The 16,024-nt window shown below is 41.3% G+C and overlaps 2 protein-coding genes across 7 annotated transcripts; one reads left to right on the forward strand and one right to left on the reverse strand.

Moving 5' to 3' along the window:
* Positions 1-796: 796 nt before the first annotated feature.
* TEX30 (testis expressed 30) lies at positions 797-5,802 on the forward strand. 5 transcript variants are annotated; one of them, XM_041478281.1, is made up of 5 exons: positions 797-835; positions 1,787-2,017; positions 3,050-3,101; positions 4,166-4,374; positions 5,486-5,802. In XM_041478281.1, exons 1-5 carry the CDS (start codon positions 818-820, stop codon positions 5,657-5,659), a joined length of 684 nt encoding a protein of 227 aa, XP_041334215.1. In that variant the 5' UTR covers positions 797-817; the 3' UTR covers positions 5,660-5,802. The 5 variants fall into 5 exon arrangements, with proteins under 5 accessions (XP_041334215.1, XP_041334214.1, XP_041334216.1 ...); XM_041478280.1 differs by having other exon boundaries at positions 822-986; XM_041478283.1 differs by having other exon boundaries at positions 832-951.
* A 1,016-nt stretch (positions 5,803-6,818) lies between these two features.
* Positions 6,819-16,018, reverse strand: POGLUT2 (protein O-glucosyltransferase 2). Of its 2 annotated transcripts, none has more exons than XM_041478325.1 (10): positions 15,908-16,018; positions 14,249-14,420; positions 13,634-13,839; positions 12,814-12,891; positions 10,350-10,522; positions 9,173-9,410; positions 8,386-8,595; positions 7,942-8,031; positions 7,301-7,405; positions 6,819-7,081 (listed from the first exon to the last, which is right to left on the reverse strand). In XM_041478325.1, exons 2-10 carry the CDS (start codon positions 14,328-14,330, stop codon positions 7,064-7,066), a joined length of 1,200 nt encoding a protein of 399 aa, XP_041334259.1. In that variant the 5' UTR covers positions 14,331-14,420; positions 15,908-16,018; the 3' UTR covers positions 6,819-7,063. The 2 variants fall into 2 exon arrangements, with proteins under 2 accessions (XP_041334259.1, XP_041334256.1); XM_041478322.1 differs by having other exon boundaries at positions 14,249-14,454.
* Between the last annotated feature and the right edge of the window lie 6 nt (positions 16,019-16,024).

Consider the following 16,024-nt stretch of genomic DNA (forward strand, 5'->3'; position numbering starts at 1 on the left):
CACAGACATTGAGGCACTTGAGCAAGGGCAACGGAGAAAAGGGCGATGGAGCAGCTGAAGGGTCTGGAGTACAAGTCTCGGGACGAGCAGCTGAGGGAGATGGAGGGGAGAAAAGGAGGATCAGGGTGACCTTATCGCTCTCTACAACCACCTAAAAGGAGGCTGTAGCCAGGTGGGTGGTCTTCCCCCAAGCAACCAGCAAAAGGGAGAGAAAATGGCCTCAAGCAGTGCCAGGGGAGGTTCAGGCTGGACATCAGGAGCAATTTCTTCATGGAAAGGGTTTCTAAACAGTGGACTGCCCAAGGAAGGTGGTGGAGTCGCCATCCCTGGAAGGTGCTCAAGCAATGACTGGATATAGCACTCAGTGCCGTGGCTTGCTGACATGGCGGTTCCAGTCATAGATTGGGCTCGATGGTCTCAGGGGTCGTTTCCAACCTAAATGACTCTGTGACCCTGTGACTCATCCCAAGCATCTCATCTGTACTCCTTGAAGTCAGTAAAACCCTGACTTTCCGAACAATCCCTAAGCAATTTGCTTTATTTGTGCTGAATTAGCACCTAGCAGTCCGTGGAGTTTTTGTACCCACGGCTGAATAAAAACAATTTACGTGGGGCTTTATTTATTTCTGGGTGTTTCATGTATTTAACACGGCCCAACCCGCGTCCCTCCACAGCCCCCTGTGCCCCGCGCAAGCCTCTACCTCTCCCCCCCAAGGGGGGCGGGGCCTCGCTGGCTTTGACCAATCAGCGCCGCGGCAGCCGGGCCGCGGGGCGGGACTGGCGCGGGGGGCTGTCACTCCGGTGACGTCACGGCGGGATGAGCGGGCGGGCGGAGGTATGGCCGGCGCTGGGCTGTGCACCTGCCGCCCGTGGGGATGAGCGGGCTCCTGCAGCCCGGGACAGCTGCCCTTCCCCTCTCAGGAGGCCCTGGAGCTGGGCAGGGGCGGCGGGGTGGGTGCGCTGCCGCCTCTGCCTTCCCAGGAGAGGTGTGTCCGTGGCTGGTGGCGGCTGCAGCTCTGGCTGTCCCTGTGTGCAGGCCTCTGGCTGTCCCGCGCGTGCTCCGCCATCCCCTTCCTGCTCTGGCATCTGCCAGCCCTCCGGGGGCTGCGGGGGCCGCGGCTCGGCGGGGCCGCTGAGCGCCTCCCTCGGCCTGTGCAGCTCCTCTGCGGGGCGCTGCCACGGAGCGCCTTCGGGACGCTGAGTTTATCCCAGCCCCGGGTGTCCTTTTTGCTCTCAGAAGCCGCCACAGGGCCACTTGTGTTGCCCAGTCCCGTTCATTCCGCAGAACATGAGCAGGTCTTGTGTCTGGGTCAGCTCCTCCAGTTGGCTGTGCTGATGTACCCCTGGAGCCTCTGTGCAGTCTGCTGCTTCACTCAGTGGTTACCACTGTGTGATTTCAAAATGTTTGCTAGGCTATGTCTTAATGTCACGTATTATGGTCTAGGCAGCTAGTTAGGTCTGGAAAAGCTAGACATAGATGTATAGGTAGGGACAGAATCATTTCACTTTATGCTTTGAAGCTTCATTCTCTAATGCAGAACATAAGGTGTGGAGTCATAAAGTGACTTGCCCATTATTGTACGAAAACTTTTTGAGCCAGAGGTGCAGTTACTCAATTACTCAAGAAGAAATAAAAACAGGCTTGCAATTTGGGTTTATTTCTTAATTGTCTCGGGTTTTTTTCATAATAATGTGTAGATGTAGAGACTGGCAACACTTCCTTGGTTTTTTTGGGGGCTTTTTGGTTTTTTTATAATAATAATATTGGGTTTTGTTTCATTTCTAGGTTAAAGTGAAAATACCTTTTGGAAACAAATACCTTGATGCTATCTTTTCTGTCCCAGAGAAGAAACCAACATATGGAGTGATTCTTACTCATGGAGCTGGAGGAGACATGAATTTCCCTCACTTAGTGTCCTTGGCAGCCTATCTTGCATCCCATGGAGTTCTGTGCCTGCGGTTTACTTGTAAAGGCCTTAATGTTGCTTACAGGACTAAGGCTTTCAAAGCAGTTGTGGTAAGGAGTGAAAAAATTCTTAGACCAGAGCTTAGATCCATGGGTGCTGTCTTCCAGGTTTCTCAAATTACAGCCAGAGATTAGTCAAGCAACAGTGGGAAAATGAGAACCAATGTTTAGGTAAATGGAGCACTGTGTGTGAATAGAAACAGCAGAAGCAGTTCTTAGATGGGCAACAGCTGGAGCAGCTGCCACAAGTGTGCGGGTTTGAGATCAGGGACAAAGAAAAACCTGACAAAAAGCAAGGGTGTTTCATGGGAAAGCTTACAGCTTGCAAAAAGTGGAAGAATTTAGGATGGAAACAAGCTGAGTGAAGAATTTAGGATGGGCAATCTGCTTGCATTGAGTAGGAGGCATTTTTATTGGGGACCAAAGTCCAGTTCTAAAGGAATTTTGTATAATGTCATTATGATTATATGTACATTAATTTGAGGTCAGACTTTACTGTCTTTAAGGGGAATCTTCAGTCTTTATGGAAGAAGCATAATGTTGTTAGTGCATTTATGTTAATACGCTGCTATGTAAAGGTAATTTTAAGGCATCTGCTAAGATGATCTGATAAGACAGCATCTGATTAGTTATCTCCTAAAACGTGAAAAAGTGTTGCTGAATTTTATCTTTTCTGTTGGACATGACTGATTGTGTCACAAATACATAATTTCAATGAAGGGCATTTTTGCAAACCTGCTTTTCCTTTTGATGGGCCAAGAGTGTGCCCATCACACCTCACACAATGGGGTCTGTTACTGTAACTGAGTTGATACATAGTAATCACTTATGTTTTGGTAACTTTATAGGGTATCTGATATTTTAGATTTGCTGAGAGCTAATGTGAAATTGATTATGTTTATGTTGTTGCTGCGAAACGTTATGAAACCATTTATGTCATAAAACCCAAGAGAGCACCTTGTATGTATCTTTTCTTTAATCTGCAGTGCTGAAAGAGCTTCCCATTTTCTGTGTAGTAGCTACAAACAGAAGAGATCGCCATCTTCCCGACTTACAATGTTTCTCTTTCTCTTATTTCTTTAGGAATACTTAAAACTTTGTGATGATTATAAACTTTCTGGTGTTTTCCTTGCAGGTATTGTTTTTATTATCAATAATTTTCTCTCTTATACTGTCTCTAGTAATAGCAATCTGTAAGTATTCCAAATCTGTCCCACTTTGGTGAGAAGCAAGTGAACCCTCCTTATGGTACAACAGATCTTACTGTAGAAGAGGAAAGAAAGTTGTATTTTCCAGGTACTTTGGGAGAAAACTTCCTTGTCACTTAGAATTTACAGGGCATGAGTTTTCTGATTATCCATGTGTACTTTTTAACTGCAGGTCTTGAAAAATCCTGATAAATGGAAAACAGTTTTCCCAAAACAGGTTTTGGTAATTAAAACCTAGTGGCAGATAAAAAAGTCAGCTATGTTTTGTGAAAAGGGGAATAGATGGGGGTGGTTAGGAATATCTTGATAGGGAAAATTTTAAGTTTGCTCTTAAGTGAAACCATGTCTGTGCTGCTATAAGAACTAGCAACTTGTGACACTCAATTGCAGTGCATTGTCAGCTCATAAGCCTCCTCTTTAAGGAGATACTTTGATATTCCCTTGCTGTTACTGACTGACCTCATGTTCCAAGTTCACACTTTTTTCCCTTCCTTCTACTTTTACCTTTAGGCTGAAGTTCAAGGTGTGCATAAACTCTTGCTGGATTTGTTTTGTGAGCCAAGTGAAATCAAGCACAGAATTTTGTTTTGAAGTTGAGCAAATTGAGGTTGCATGAAAATCATGATACAGGATACTGTCATGGCTGTTTCAAATTTCCAGGCTCTGGAGCATAGGACCAGTCCTCCTCTCCCCATGTCCCCAGGATGGACATGTCCCTTCCAGCATTGCAAGGGATCCCTATCTATTTATATTTTCTTTCTTTTCCCCTTCTTTTTCAAACAGGGGTGTAAATGTTACAACTAGACAAATTATCTTAGCAGAAAATGTTGAAATTAGGATTAATGTTTTTCATTAAGTAGACCATCCGTAGAATTTTGTGCCAGTGAAATACACTCAGTTGGATTGGTTTGGGGAGTTGTTTACTAAACCAGAATGTAGATGAGGTGACAGCAGATAATACTTTTTTCCTTTATTTCTGCATGGGAGAAAGGCCGTTCCATGGGCTCACGAGCTGCTGCGTCTGTGATACGTCAGCTGAGCCAGGGTGATGATGATGATGGCTTCATTCAAGGTCTTGTGTGTTTATCTTACCCATTGCATCGACCAAAACTGCAGTCCAAGCTCCGGGATGAGGATTTATTACTGATCACATGTCCAGTGCTGTTTGTCTCAGGATCAGCAGATGAGATGTGTGAAAAAGTGAGTACCCTGGTAAATCCTGCTGTGAAAGGGCAGTCTGGAGGAGCAGCAATGAGCCTCAGTGATGCCTGTATTTCACCTGATTAACAGCCTTGCCTAAAGAGGTGTCTTCTGAAGGAAGCCTTGGGTAGAAAACTTCATCAGACACAAGGAAGCCTGGCAGTGCTTCCTTTTGCTGCTTAAAACGTAATGGAACATGCTTGATCTTCCACTTTAGCAAGCTCATCTTTGGGTCACTGAAATACCCCTGATTTGAATGGTTTCGATAGGATTGCATAAATTAAAAGTGGTCTATGGAAGGAGTGAGTTATTTGCTATTTTCTTTTATCCGTTTCAAGTTACAAAACCTGTGCGGTGCCACCAATGTCACATTGGTCACATGTGACATTTTTCATGGCAAATTCTTCTAGCAAAGCGGTTCTACCCCCAAGTCAGGCTTCTGTGGTAAAAAGTGATATTTTTGTAGAGACGAAGAGCAGATGTACAGAGAGAGGGAAACAGTGCTTTTCTGCCATGTTTCCTTGCAAACAGGCATCTGTTGCTCTTGAACAGGTCAGTGTGAATTTGGGTCTATGTAAAATTGGCATTTTCCATGCTTGGACAGTTTCTAAGGAGTCATAATGCTTTTGTGAGGATTTGTTGCCAAAATAAGTCAGGCTAGTGACCAGCAAGTAGATCTTGGAGTGCCCTCTTTATGGGGGAATCTTTGATTTTGTGAGCTGGTTCTTAGATCTGTTTCCTGAGAAATTACAACAGTGTCAAAGCTAGTCCCTAAGGAATTACATTGCTACTCAGCCTCTGCACACTGACTTCAATTTTATCATTTTATTGCCAGCACTACCCTCTGACAGTAAAAATGGACTCCTTTGAAGTTCTGATTTTCTGCTGTTCTCTGAGTGAGGGTAATGCTTTGAGCAGGTCTCAGTATTCGTATCCTGAATAGAGAATACATCCCATTTTCCTAGCAAGGTGTTTTTCATGTGCACACAGATCCATCTGCTTTTTAGGAGCCTCTTATTTTGCATTACACAGGCAAAGCAAGAGCCATCTAGGAGTTACAGAGTTGGTAGCAGCCAATTCTCTAATACTTGCATTCTTGTTTTCTCCACAGCAATTGCTAGAAGGTGTGGTGAGCAAAATGAAAGCCCCTAAAAAAATCCATTGGATTGATAAAGCAAACCATGGGATGGCAGTCAAAGGACGAACAGCAGATGATGTCATGGAAGAAGTAAATGCACAAGTTTTTTCTTGGCTTAGAGAGCATGTCCAGCTGCAGCACAAATAATTTGCAGTATTCAAGCAGTATCTTAATTTCATTTTTCCTACATGTGGCAAATAAAGGGTTTGTTATTTTTTAGAGGCATATTTTTTTAAAAACTGATGTTTTCAGAGGTCTAAGTGCAAATGCAAATAAAGCTTTGTATGAATGAAAAAAAAATGCAGAACAATAAAGAACTTCCAGAAGGACAGAAAATATATCATGGCAGCATTGTTCTCTGTGTTTCTATGCAAATAACCAAATACAACACTTGGGAATGCAGAGGATTAAGTAATGCTTTTGACTAGTATTTGAAGTAATATACTGGAAAAAAATGTACTTGGACAGAGTATCTTTAAGGTTCCTCAGTTTCCGAGTATATTACTGATGCTGTACTCACTTGCAATTAAAACCTCTGATTGGTAGGGTTCTGCCAGCACATCCCCTAAGGCTGGCAAGCCTGGTGTACTGCTTTGCCTTGGTGTTGTGTGCTGGCCTTCCCAGGTGTTTCCAAACCTATGAGGCAGGGAGAGGAATCCCTAGCTGGTCACAGTGTCTGCCACTTTAGGGAGCCAGATTTTGCCTGTGTGGGGAGGAGGAGGAGGTAATGCAGGCACAGCTGGGCATGTGGAACAAAGAACATGGTTCAGTTTTGAGGAGTCCACCCATGTTCTTTGTCTAAAGGACTGATCACAGACACTCTCTGATAAATAAAAACTGGTAGACAAATTGAGTTTAGTGATGGAGGAGCTCCTGGAGCAGGAACCAGTTCTGCATCCATTGTGACAGGAGGAACTCAGGTCACTGTCTGAGCTCTGACACTGGAGCGTGGATGAAACACTTAGTGTGTACTGGCAGCTGCAGCCTTTCTCATTGTGGGTTGTTTGTTAGTAACCTGTTGGTATAACCAAGCTTACAGCCCTATTGGAATTGTGGTTTTCCTTCAGGTTAACAAGATTTATTATGAACCTCACAGCATTGCCTTTGAGAGTCTCTCAGAAGGAGCAAAGTTGTGGACTGAAAAAAGATGCCAATGGATGGATGGAGAGTAGAGGGGGCACGATGTACAATTCTCATCAGCCCTTCTTTGCAGAACAGCTTCATGTTTGTGAAAAGACTTACTATATACAAGCATGAGTAAAAAGTACCTGCATTTCCAAGGTAACTCAGGACAGGAACACATGACTGATACAAACATGTTTTTTATTTTAAAAAAATTATAAAAATGTGTTTGAATAAGGCTCTGCCACCACTGCATGATGAAAAGGAAATCAGGGGTGCTTTGTTTTCTTCCATACGTAGATCATGAAATGGTAAACTTTAAAATATCCACTGACATTATCCACAGGCATACTAACCCAGAATTTTTCTTTTTTCTTTAAGAAGACAGTCTGAATTTAGGTAAATACTGAAAAAATTTATTTACTTCTGTCAGAGTTCATCTTTGGCCTGCAGTCAAGAAAGAAGAAACATGTTTCAGTTAAGTGGAAGCCTATTTTTCACTGTCTAGTCCTGCAAATACATCAAGAAGTGTTTCTAAGTTCGACAGGTGTTAATGGCCTGGCCTGATAACTGATACTGTGGAGCACTGAGCAGCCCTGCTCCAGCGGGACTGAGCAGGAACTGAAGACACTCAGCACTTTACATTTAACTCTGCATAGGCTGTACCTTTTTTCGGTGGCAAGTGCATGGGAAAAGGTCATCATCAGGCTGCTGCACCTTCTCCATCCCATCTCTGATTTTTGGTTCACTCACTTGCAAGCTGGCATATTCCTAGTTTTAGAAAAGGAAGGTATCATTAATCCATGAATTTTTTAGATTGTACATCTAGTTGCCAATATTGTACCAAATCAGCTGAGCAATTCTGTAAAAACTCTGGGGCTACACAATCTGTTCCTTCAGACTGTCACAGACAGGGTGAGGGAACACTCAGCTGCAGATGGGAGCCCCTTTGGGTGCCTCCCTGGAGTTCAGTATCTTGGTGCTAATGCACAGATATTTTCAGCTGTGGTTCACAGGGTGTGCGTCTGATGTGGAATTCTTTGATCATTGTGGGCTACATATTCTGGCAGATTAAATCAAGATTTATGGGATCCCACTGCCTCTCAAACAGCCAGCATTGTCTGAAGGGGTTTCATAGCATATAAATTGAATACAATGTTTGTAAAAACCAAATGAAGATTTTAATTGCTGATGCTTGCTTCATGGCTTCAAGTACCAGACTGGCCAATGTCCAGCAGTTCTGTTGCCCCAGATTCTTGCTGTGTGATTTCTATTTCTGTGCCAGTAGCCATTAAAAATATACTGACCTGGAAAAGTTTGAAATAGTAACAAAAAATGTGGTCTCCCATGAGATTGTTTCTTGCAAATTCTTGTCCAGATTTTGCAATATTTTTTGCCTGTCAAAGAAAATGAAAGTTTGGTTTATTTTTTTAATTGCCCAGAATTAGTATTTATTTCAGGGTGCTACTGTTGGTTGTGGAGTTACAAATGAAGTTGACAGTTTAGGATAACTCAAATAATTCTTTTTAAAAGTTAAGGTTTTGTTAGGAAGATACTCCTTGTTTCCTGAAGTTCAATTTGATTTCAAATTAAGGACAATATTATGCATTTTTGAGGGTTTTTCTTCTTTGTAGAGTTGATGAAAACAAATTTCAAGTTCTCCTAGTATTTTTTTTTGCTTTTTTCTAAAGAAATTCAATTTCTGTTCTCTTCTAGAAACATTACTGCATACTTCTTAATGCATATTTTACCTCTTCATCATGATCTTTTGCCCACTGTAGTTTTTCTAGCAGATCACTCAGGTCACTTTTAAATGGGATGTAGTGTTTCCATGGCTGCAGCTCGTTATAAAAGTGCTCATAGTAGATGGAGTCTTGCTTTAGCACCACACTGTTTCCTGCTAGTAGATAAGGCAATCTGTATGCTGCCACTGTGCCATCAATATTAATTTGATATTTATACTGGAAAGAAAAGGACCAGAAGTTATTAAAAACCACAAGATCCCAGTGGCTTGGTTAGGTTATATTCTGAGGGCACTGGTGTTACTGACTTGCCGATATTGAGACAGGTAGGACTGGCTAGGCAAGCATCAATGTCTAAGAAGCTTTTATTATCTAGTCTGGAATTCATCACAGTGCAGGGTACACAGAGCTTCATCAATTAAGTTCTCCAGGAATTCTTAGGTGCTTATCCTTGGATGTGAGGGTAGATGTGCCACTTCATCCACTGATTTTCCCACTATGTTAGTTATGTTAGTAGTCCTGATCGCTGAATCAGGAAAAAGAGATAAAAAAGGAACTTGAAATTACATAGATTACATGAGGTTCTGCAGAACCTTTAGATGTAAATCAGACATTATTATCCTGAGGGTAAGAGCTACATAGGAGTTAATCCCACTGGAGGGATGTCTAGTCATGCTTGTTACTGGTGGTCTCCTGAAAAACTAAAAATCACTTTATTTTCAATAATACATACTAAGTTATTTGATAATTGGAAACAATGAGAACTGACTTCTACGAAAAATTCTTAGTGGCTTACCTTAAAAAAATCAAAAAATGAAATGTGCTTAACGATAGGGCCATAGACGCTTTCATCGTGTTTAAAGAAAAAAAAGTTTGTGAAAGCAGCATCTATGATCTGTGGATATTTCCTGCTGAGTTTTACAAGCTCAAGCCTCTCTTTGCGGCTGTCACGTCCTCTCCAGAAGGCTGTAGTGTTTTTGTCTTCCCACGATGGGCCAGTGTTTGCTTGGACTGACATCATATCCAGGCTGACTCTACAGCAGAAAGAACTGGTTCAATAGTGAAGCCTACTGGAAACTTTTTAAAGTGCAGTTACTTAAGGGTTCACAGTACCCACAGGCAGAGAGCAAAGATGAAGGGAAGTCATAAGCACCTCATAATGTGTTACTGTATCAGTCATTTGCAGCAATAGAAACAGATAATGAATGTTAAGTTCACAGGCACGTAGCATGACGGCATCATTCAACAACATGGCATGAGGAAACAGTACCTGTCAGCTGTCATGGAAAAAAATAGGTAAAAGTAGATATGGTTGCCAGAGAAGGTGATGCAAGGTACTGTAACTTGCTTAGTAAAACATATTGCACATCCTTAAAAATGTGAAGAAATTAAACACATAAACTGAGAGGGCAAGGGATAGCAAATTAGAAAAACTCTTGAGAAAAAAAAGGAACCTGAACTAAATGCAGTGAAATGGTAACTTCAAGATGGATTACAAAGATTTCTTAGAATCAAGCTGTCTTTGTAGTGTTTCAAGACATAAAAGAGCAGTTGCCAAGGCTAGTTGCAGTAGTAATCAAAGTGGGAGATGGTAGCTCCTAGTTCAAGAATTCCCAATAATTGTGTTGGGATTTGAAAGGTACAAAAAACCAGATTCTAACAAAATCAGGGAAGAAAGACACCTGGCTAGTTGTCAACAAGTTCATGGGGGGAAAAACAAAGCAAACAAATCAAATACCTAGCCTTGAAACACTCTTAAGTGTTATTTTCAGTGATTTGACCACGTTTAGATAAATTTGGATTTTTAAATGAAACAGTGAAGCATAATAGTACACTGATTACACAGTTACTGTCTACCTAGAATGCCAGTGTCTCAGTGAGTAAATGAAAAAATTTAATAAACTGTTACCATACAGATCTCTATGGAAGATCATTCATTGTGAATTTTGTGAAAAGTTTAAGCCATTTCTTACCGTCCCATAGTCTCCAAAACGGAGTCTGTTAAGTCATATGTTGGCATGACAATGTCTTTTGACTCACTGGACCCACACCATGAGAAGATCGGGTGCAAGTTCTGTGGGGGCTTCCTTTTCTCCAAAGGCCAGTCCCCCAAATTAACAAAAAATTCTACATCTGGCATTTTCACCTAAAGAGAAGCAAAGTAGGCACAAATGCAGTTTAGCACAAACAGTATTCTGCTGGCATCTTGCATTTTGAAAATAACCTCACTAAGATGAAAAATAGCCAGGTGTCTAATATACTTAATGTACCTGTAATAAATCACTGACATTTAGAAATGTGTTAGAAGTACTGAGACCACAGAGTAAAGCCTACAGAATAGTATTTTTTAAAAAGATTTGTACAAAGTCACATAAGGCAAAGGAGCACACTTTTTAGAGGATGGTTTCTGCTATACTTTACATGATTGGCCCCACAATCTTTTTATCATGTTTGCACTGGGACCTAGTCAGCAATTGTATAGTTCTAAGGTAAGCTGGATCATCTTGTTAGTATATAGAAAACTGATGCTGGCTGGTAAATCAGTTTTTGTCACATCAGTGATCTGATTCACCCCGTGTCTGCAGGATGCCTAAATCCAACAGAAGACAAGAAACAGAAATAAACAGCCATGATGGGAGGACCACATTTAGTCAGTGCTTTGGTTAATTATTAAGCATAACATCATCACTTGTTAATAATATTTGGAACCATACCTGAAATCACTGTCACAGCCAAAAGGCAAGAAAAATACTGCTGATGGCCAGGAAGCAGGACAGAGGGCATAATTTTGCTGCTTTATGAAACTGTGATGCACCCCTGTATTGAGTTTGTGATTTCAAGTGAAGTAAGAAAAGGTAGAAAGAAAGGCAGCTTTGTACTTTGCCAAAGAAAGGACCAGCTGCCTTGTGAGGAAACACTGAAAATGGTGGGACAGTTCAGTCTGGAGAGCAAAACATGACATATGGCTGCATTTTACAGAACCCTGAAGGCACATATAAGGTCATTGCAGAACTAATGTCGTATCTCAGTTCACTCTCTTAATTTCATTTTTTAAAAACATACATCTCCAATACATCCCTCTCAGTTGCCTCTTTCAAAACAAAATAAATTAATAATTTGCCAAGTATCAAACACTTCCAAATGGTGGAAGATACTCTATTCCTTTCAAAGGGTGCTTGCTACACAGTCTAATGCTCAACACTAAACTTCATTACTACGGTGCCATCTAATGGTTGTAATGGGCATGAACCCTACAAATTGTATTTTCTACACATCCTCAGCACCAGAGTCAATCAGCAGCTTGAATCTTCTCCAACCAACTATCTACTGACACTCAGTGGCACTATCCTAATAAACATTCTTATTTAATGGTATTTAATGGGAATGATATAAACTGTGTTTTCTAGATCTGTAAACAGAATTAGCAATTCTTTTTCAACTTTTAGTCTGAAGTCCTTAGATGCAATTTAACTCCATTTTTTCTTGTCCAACACTACTGACACCAAGGACAGTTTACTTCCATCTTCCAGAGAACAATCTTTTAGGTAATTGTAGTCGACATTCATGTTTTCCCTTAGACATCATGTCCTCTTGTAGGCAGTGTTAGATGAAACAATCCCCACTTAAAGTAATGTTCATTTGGACATTTAGTCATTTTTCCCATTTTCCTGTGCAATGTTAGTTCAGCAATGTTAGCAACAGAGCAATCCTTAAAGCACGACACCCAAAGGCACACAGAGTAGCATAACCGACCCATTACTAATCCTGAGGACAGGTTACTTCATATTTCTTTAACATGTTATGTTAACTTGTGTTCAGCTTTTTGCAGCAATGTACCTGCAGAGACATAATCTTCTGCTAGATGCTACAGGTTGTAGGCAGTGTTAGATGAAACAATCCCCACTTAAAGTAATGTTCATTTGGACATTTAGTCATTTTTCCCATTTTCCTGTGCAATGTTAGTTCAGCAATGTTAGCAACAGAGCAATCCTTAAAGCACGACACCCAAAGGCACACAGAGTAGCATAACCGACCCATTACTAATCCTGAGGACAGTGGAAAGGTTACTTCATATTTCTTTAACATGTTATGTTAACTTGTGTTCAGCTTTTTGCAGCAATGTACCTGCATAATCTTCTGCTAGATGCTACAGCATGATTTATTTATTTTACAGAAAAAAAACCCCAAAACATACCCTGTTGGCTTATCAAACTCACATATAAAATCCTGCTTATTCAATTAACTTCTATGATACTCAATCAGATGGCATTCTAGAACATGACAGCTTCAAACAAGGAAAATCCATGACCTCTCCATAATTAATCAAAGAGCAAGAGTTTTTTAACAGTAAGAGCAACAAATATGCTGATGTGTATTTAAGGCCAGGCTTCTATAAATTAGGACATCCAGAAGAAGTGGCTGTACAGATGTACTCACTTTTCTGGTCAAAGAAAGCAGTATGGCATCCATGAAAATTCTGAAGCCAACATGTTCCCCGTATGTCTTTATATAAACCTGAAAATAAACAAAGCTTTTACTGGGTGATTTCATTTCAGAGAACGGCTGGCACAATTCAGAGCTCTTTTAATCGCATAGTAGCTACTCAGACAGAGTATATACATGTACAGATTTATGAATCAGCTGGGAAGCAATAGAAATCTCATCACAGAAAAATGATGAAAAAACAATTACAAGCTTTGTTTGCTTTTGCAGATGTTTGAGGTCTGTTTCATGGAAGCAGAAACTGTTGCCTATTTTTGTGGTGTTCCATTCTTCTAATTCCATATAAAACTCCACTGAAATAAGTATAGTATATACAATTCTTTTTTATAAAGAATTGTAGCTCTGATCCTCAGTTCAGCTAAAAGTGGTATCCCAGAACTATGCATGATGTAATTTATTGATGTACTTCAAATTAGATGATTGTGACACATCACAGCAGTATTGCTCAGAGAACAGGAAACTGAATTAGCATTTAGGAGACTTGGGTGTGTGCCCAGTACTCATATTGATTGCCTGGAAAGTAATTTGCTTTCACTGTGTTTCAGCTGTAGCGTGGACAAAAAAGCACTTACAATGTAGGACAGACATTGCTGAGCTCGTACACAAACTGCAGTGTATTCAAGGACAGAGAAGCAAGCAAAGTCTTGTTCTTAAAGAATACACTACAAGAAGCTTTTACAATTGGGAACAACCAAACTGCTCATGGCTTACCACCAAATTCCCATATGGACTTCAGATCAACCAGATTCCATACCTCATTGTCTTTGATAGTGTAGTGACACAAACTCTGTCTTTGTCCAAACCTCTGTGGAATTTCTTTTGCAATCTTATCTGGGTCAACAATGGGAAAATTTGCTAGATCTCTCTGAATCTGTGGAAAGGTTTGAGGGCAGTTCATCTCTTCCAGCCATGCACTGCTTTCCTCCTGAGGGCAGTCACAGTTTTCATGGTAAATAGGTCCTATTGGGAACAAAATTATTATTTTACTTTTAATAAGTCATAATATTGAGCTGTTGAGATCACAGAACAGGGTCAAGCACTGAACATTCATTGCTTAGGGTCAAAACTTCAGCAACTCTAAATGGATATGTCTGAATTTTTTTTTTTAACTCTAATGGAGTCATGTCAACCTACATCAGCTTATGTGTGAGCCTTCCACCTGTATTTATTAGGCAACAGTGTCATAGCACTTCCTTCATTATTTTGAATACTATCTGTAGGACACATATAATGAATCCATAATTCCAATGGGATTTGATAGTCTAGAGAAGTATGAGGTCCCAAAGAAACCTATGCTTCTAGTAGAAGACATTCTGAGACACACTTTGTCAGCCATGACAGGAAACCTGTGTATAGTGGTGCCTCTTACCTTTTAAAATATATGGAGACTTTGCAACATGCTTTTCTCCAGTTTTGACTTCTATCCTCAGGCTCATGTAGCTCGCATACATCCTGTACCTCACGAGGAAGGAACCATCTTTCCTGTCCAATACTTGCACACCAACACGAGTGAACTGTTCTTCAGGAGCAGTGATCTTCACCTGGAATGCATTTTCACCTGGTGATGAAGTGAACCTACCCAGAGAATAAGTGGGAGCTTAATAAACAAAGGAAACACACAACAGATTTCTTAGTCTGGTCCATTCCTTTGCAAGTCAACAGATTTCCAGAGAGCCATGTTAGCCATGGTTTCATCTGAGCCATGTTAGACCTCTACGAGCACATCCGAATGTTCACTTTAACAGATTAATAAGTCTATTATTTTACATTCAGAAGCAAAATGTTTTCAGATGACCTTATTTTCCAGGTATTATTTAAGGAAGTAAAGAACAAAGTTATACTTCTTAATCATTATGGTACCTTATATGGGAAAAAAAACCAGGGAAAAAAATTATACAGGGATCACGTAATTCAGTGTGTAAATGAGATGTTTTGGTATAATTAAACATACACCAAAACAGAAAAACCTCTATAAAACTCAAATAAAATAATTTGAATAATCATGAAGTTATCACATATCATTGAGGTATCAACAAAGCTGGTGCAGTCAAAATGCTGTCAGCTTCCTTTCACTTTTCTTCCAGGCAGTGACCAGACTCTTGGGCTGTAACTCCTTAGTTCAGCTACTCCTACCACCTTTCTTGAAACTTGTCCGGACATACTCAAGAGCTGCCAGTTCAATTAAATGCAAGAAATATTTACCATCCAAGTAAAGCTAAATTGGCAGCTTCCATACTCACACAAGCCATGGTGCACCTAATCTGGATGACCTTGATGGAGCATTCTGAGCACCTATCTATGTTGCATGACCAGTTTTCCTACATAAATGGAAAGCAATGAGTATCCTCTGAAAATCACAGAATCACAGAGTTGTTAGGGGTGGACAGGACCACGGGAGACCATCTAGTCCAACCCCCCTGCCAAAGCAGGGTCACCTGCAGCAGGGGACACAGGCACATGTCCAGGGGGGTTTGCAATGTCTCCAGAGAGGGAGACTCCACAGCCTCCCTCGGCAGCCCGTTCCAGTCCTCTGCAACCCTCAGGGAAAGTTTTTCCTCATGGTGAGGTGAAATTTCCTGTATTCCAGTTTATGGCTATTGCTCATCGTCCTATTTCATTCCAAATAAGTTTACCTATTGGCTTATGGAGTAATTCCTAAATTATTCTACTGATCTTGTGCCTCGGCACGTAGGAGAAATATTAATGTTCCCAACGGTGGAAACAAGCAGGATGCCTGAGCCTAACAAATTAAATGTATTAGTCACTGCTAAAGTTTTGACAAAGGAGAATAAATCATGAATTTTTCCACTGACTAACACGTACGCTTTGCTGCTGAACGTTTTCATCCTCTCATCTCATCCCCTCGCGCCGTTATTTGATACTCCTTGAAAAGATTAATTAGCTCTTGCCAAGTGATATGCAGAGTCACGTAGAGGGAGCTTTTAGCCTGCACCTTCTACGAGCAAATCGCAAGCCTCTCGGCTTGACCGTGCCCAGAATCTCCCCGAAAAGCCGCCGCCGCCCTCACCTCAGCCCTCGGGCGTCCACGGCCTGCACATAGAAGTACCGCGCGGGGAGCGCGGCCGCGGCGCGCAGCCCGGGCCCCCACACGGCGCTGCGCTCGGCGCTCGGCCGCCCGCCCCCG

The sequence above is a fragment of the Pyrgilauda ruficollis genome, unplaced genomic scaffold, assembly GCF_017590135.1.
Source record: "Pyrgilauda ruficollis isolate IOZ18807 unplaced genomic scaffold, ASM1759013v1 scaffold44, whole genome shotgun sequence".
Taxonomy (NCBI): domain Eukaryota; kingdom Metazoa; phylum Chordata; class Aves; order Passeriformes; family Passeridae; genus Pyrgilauda; species Pyrgilauda ruficollis.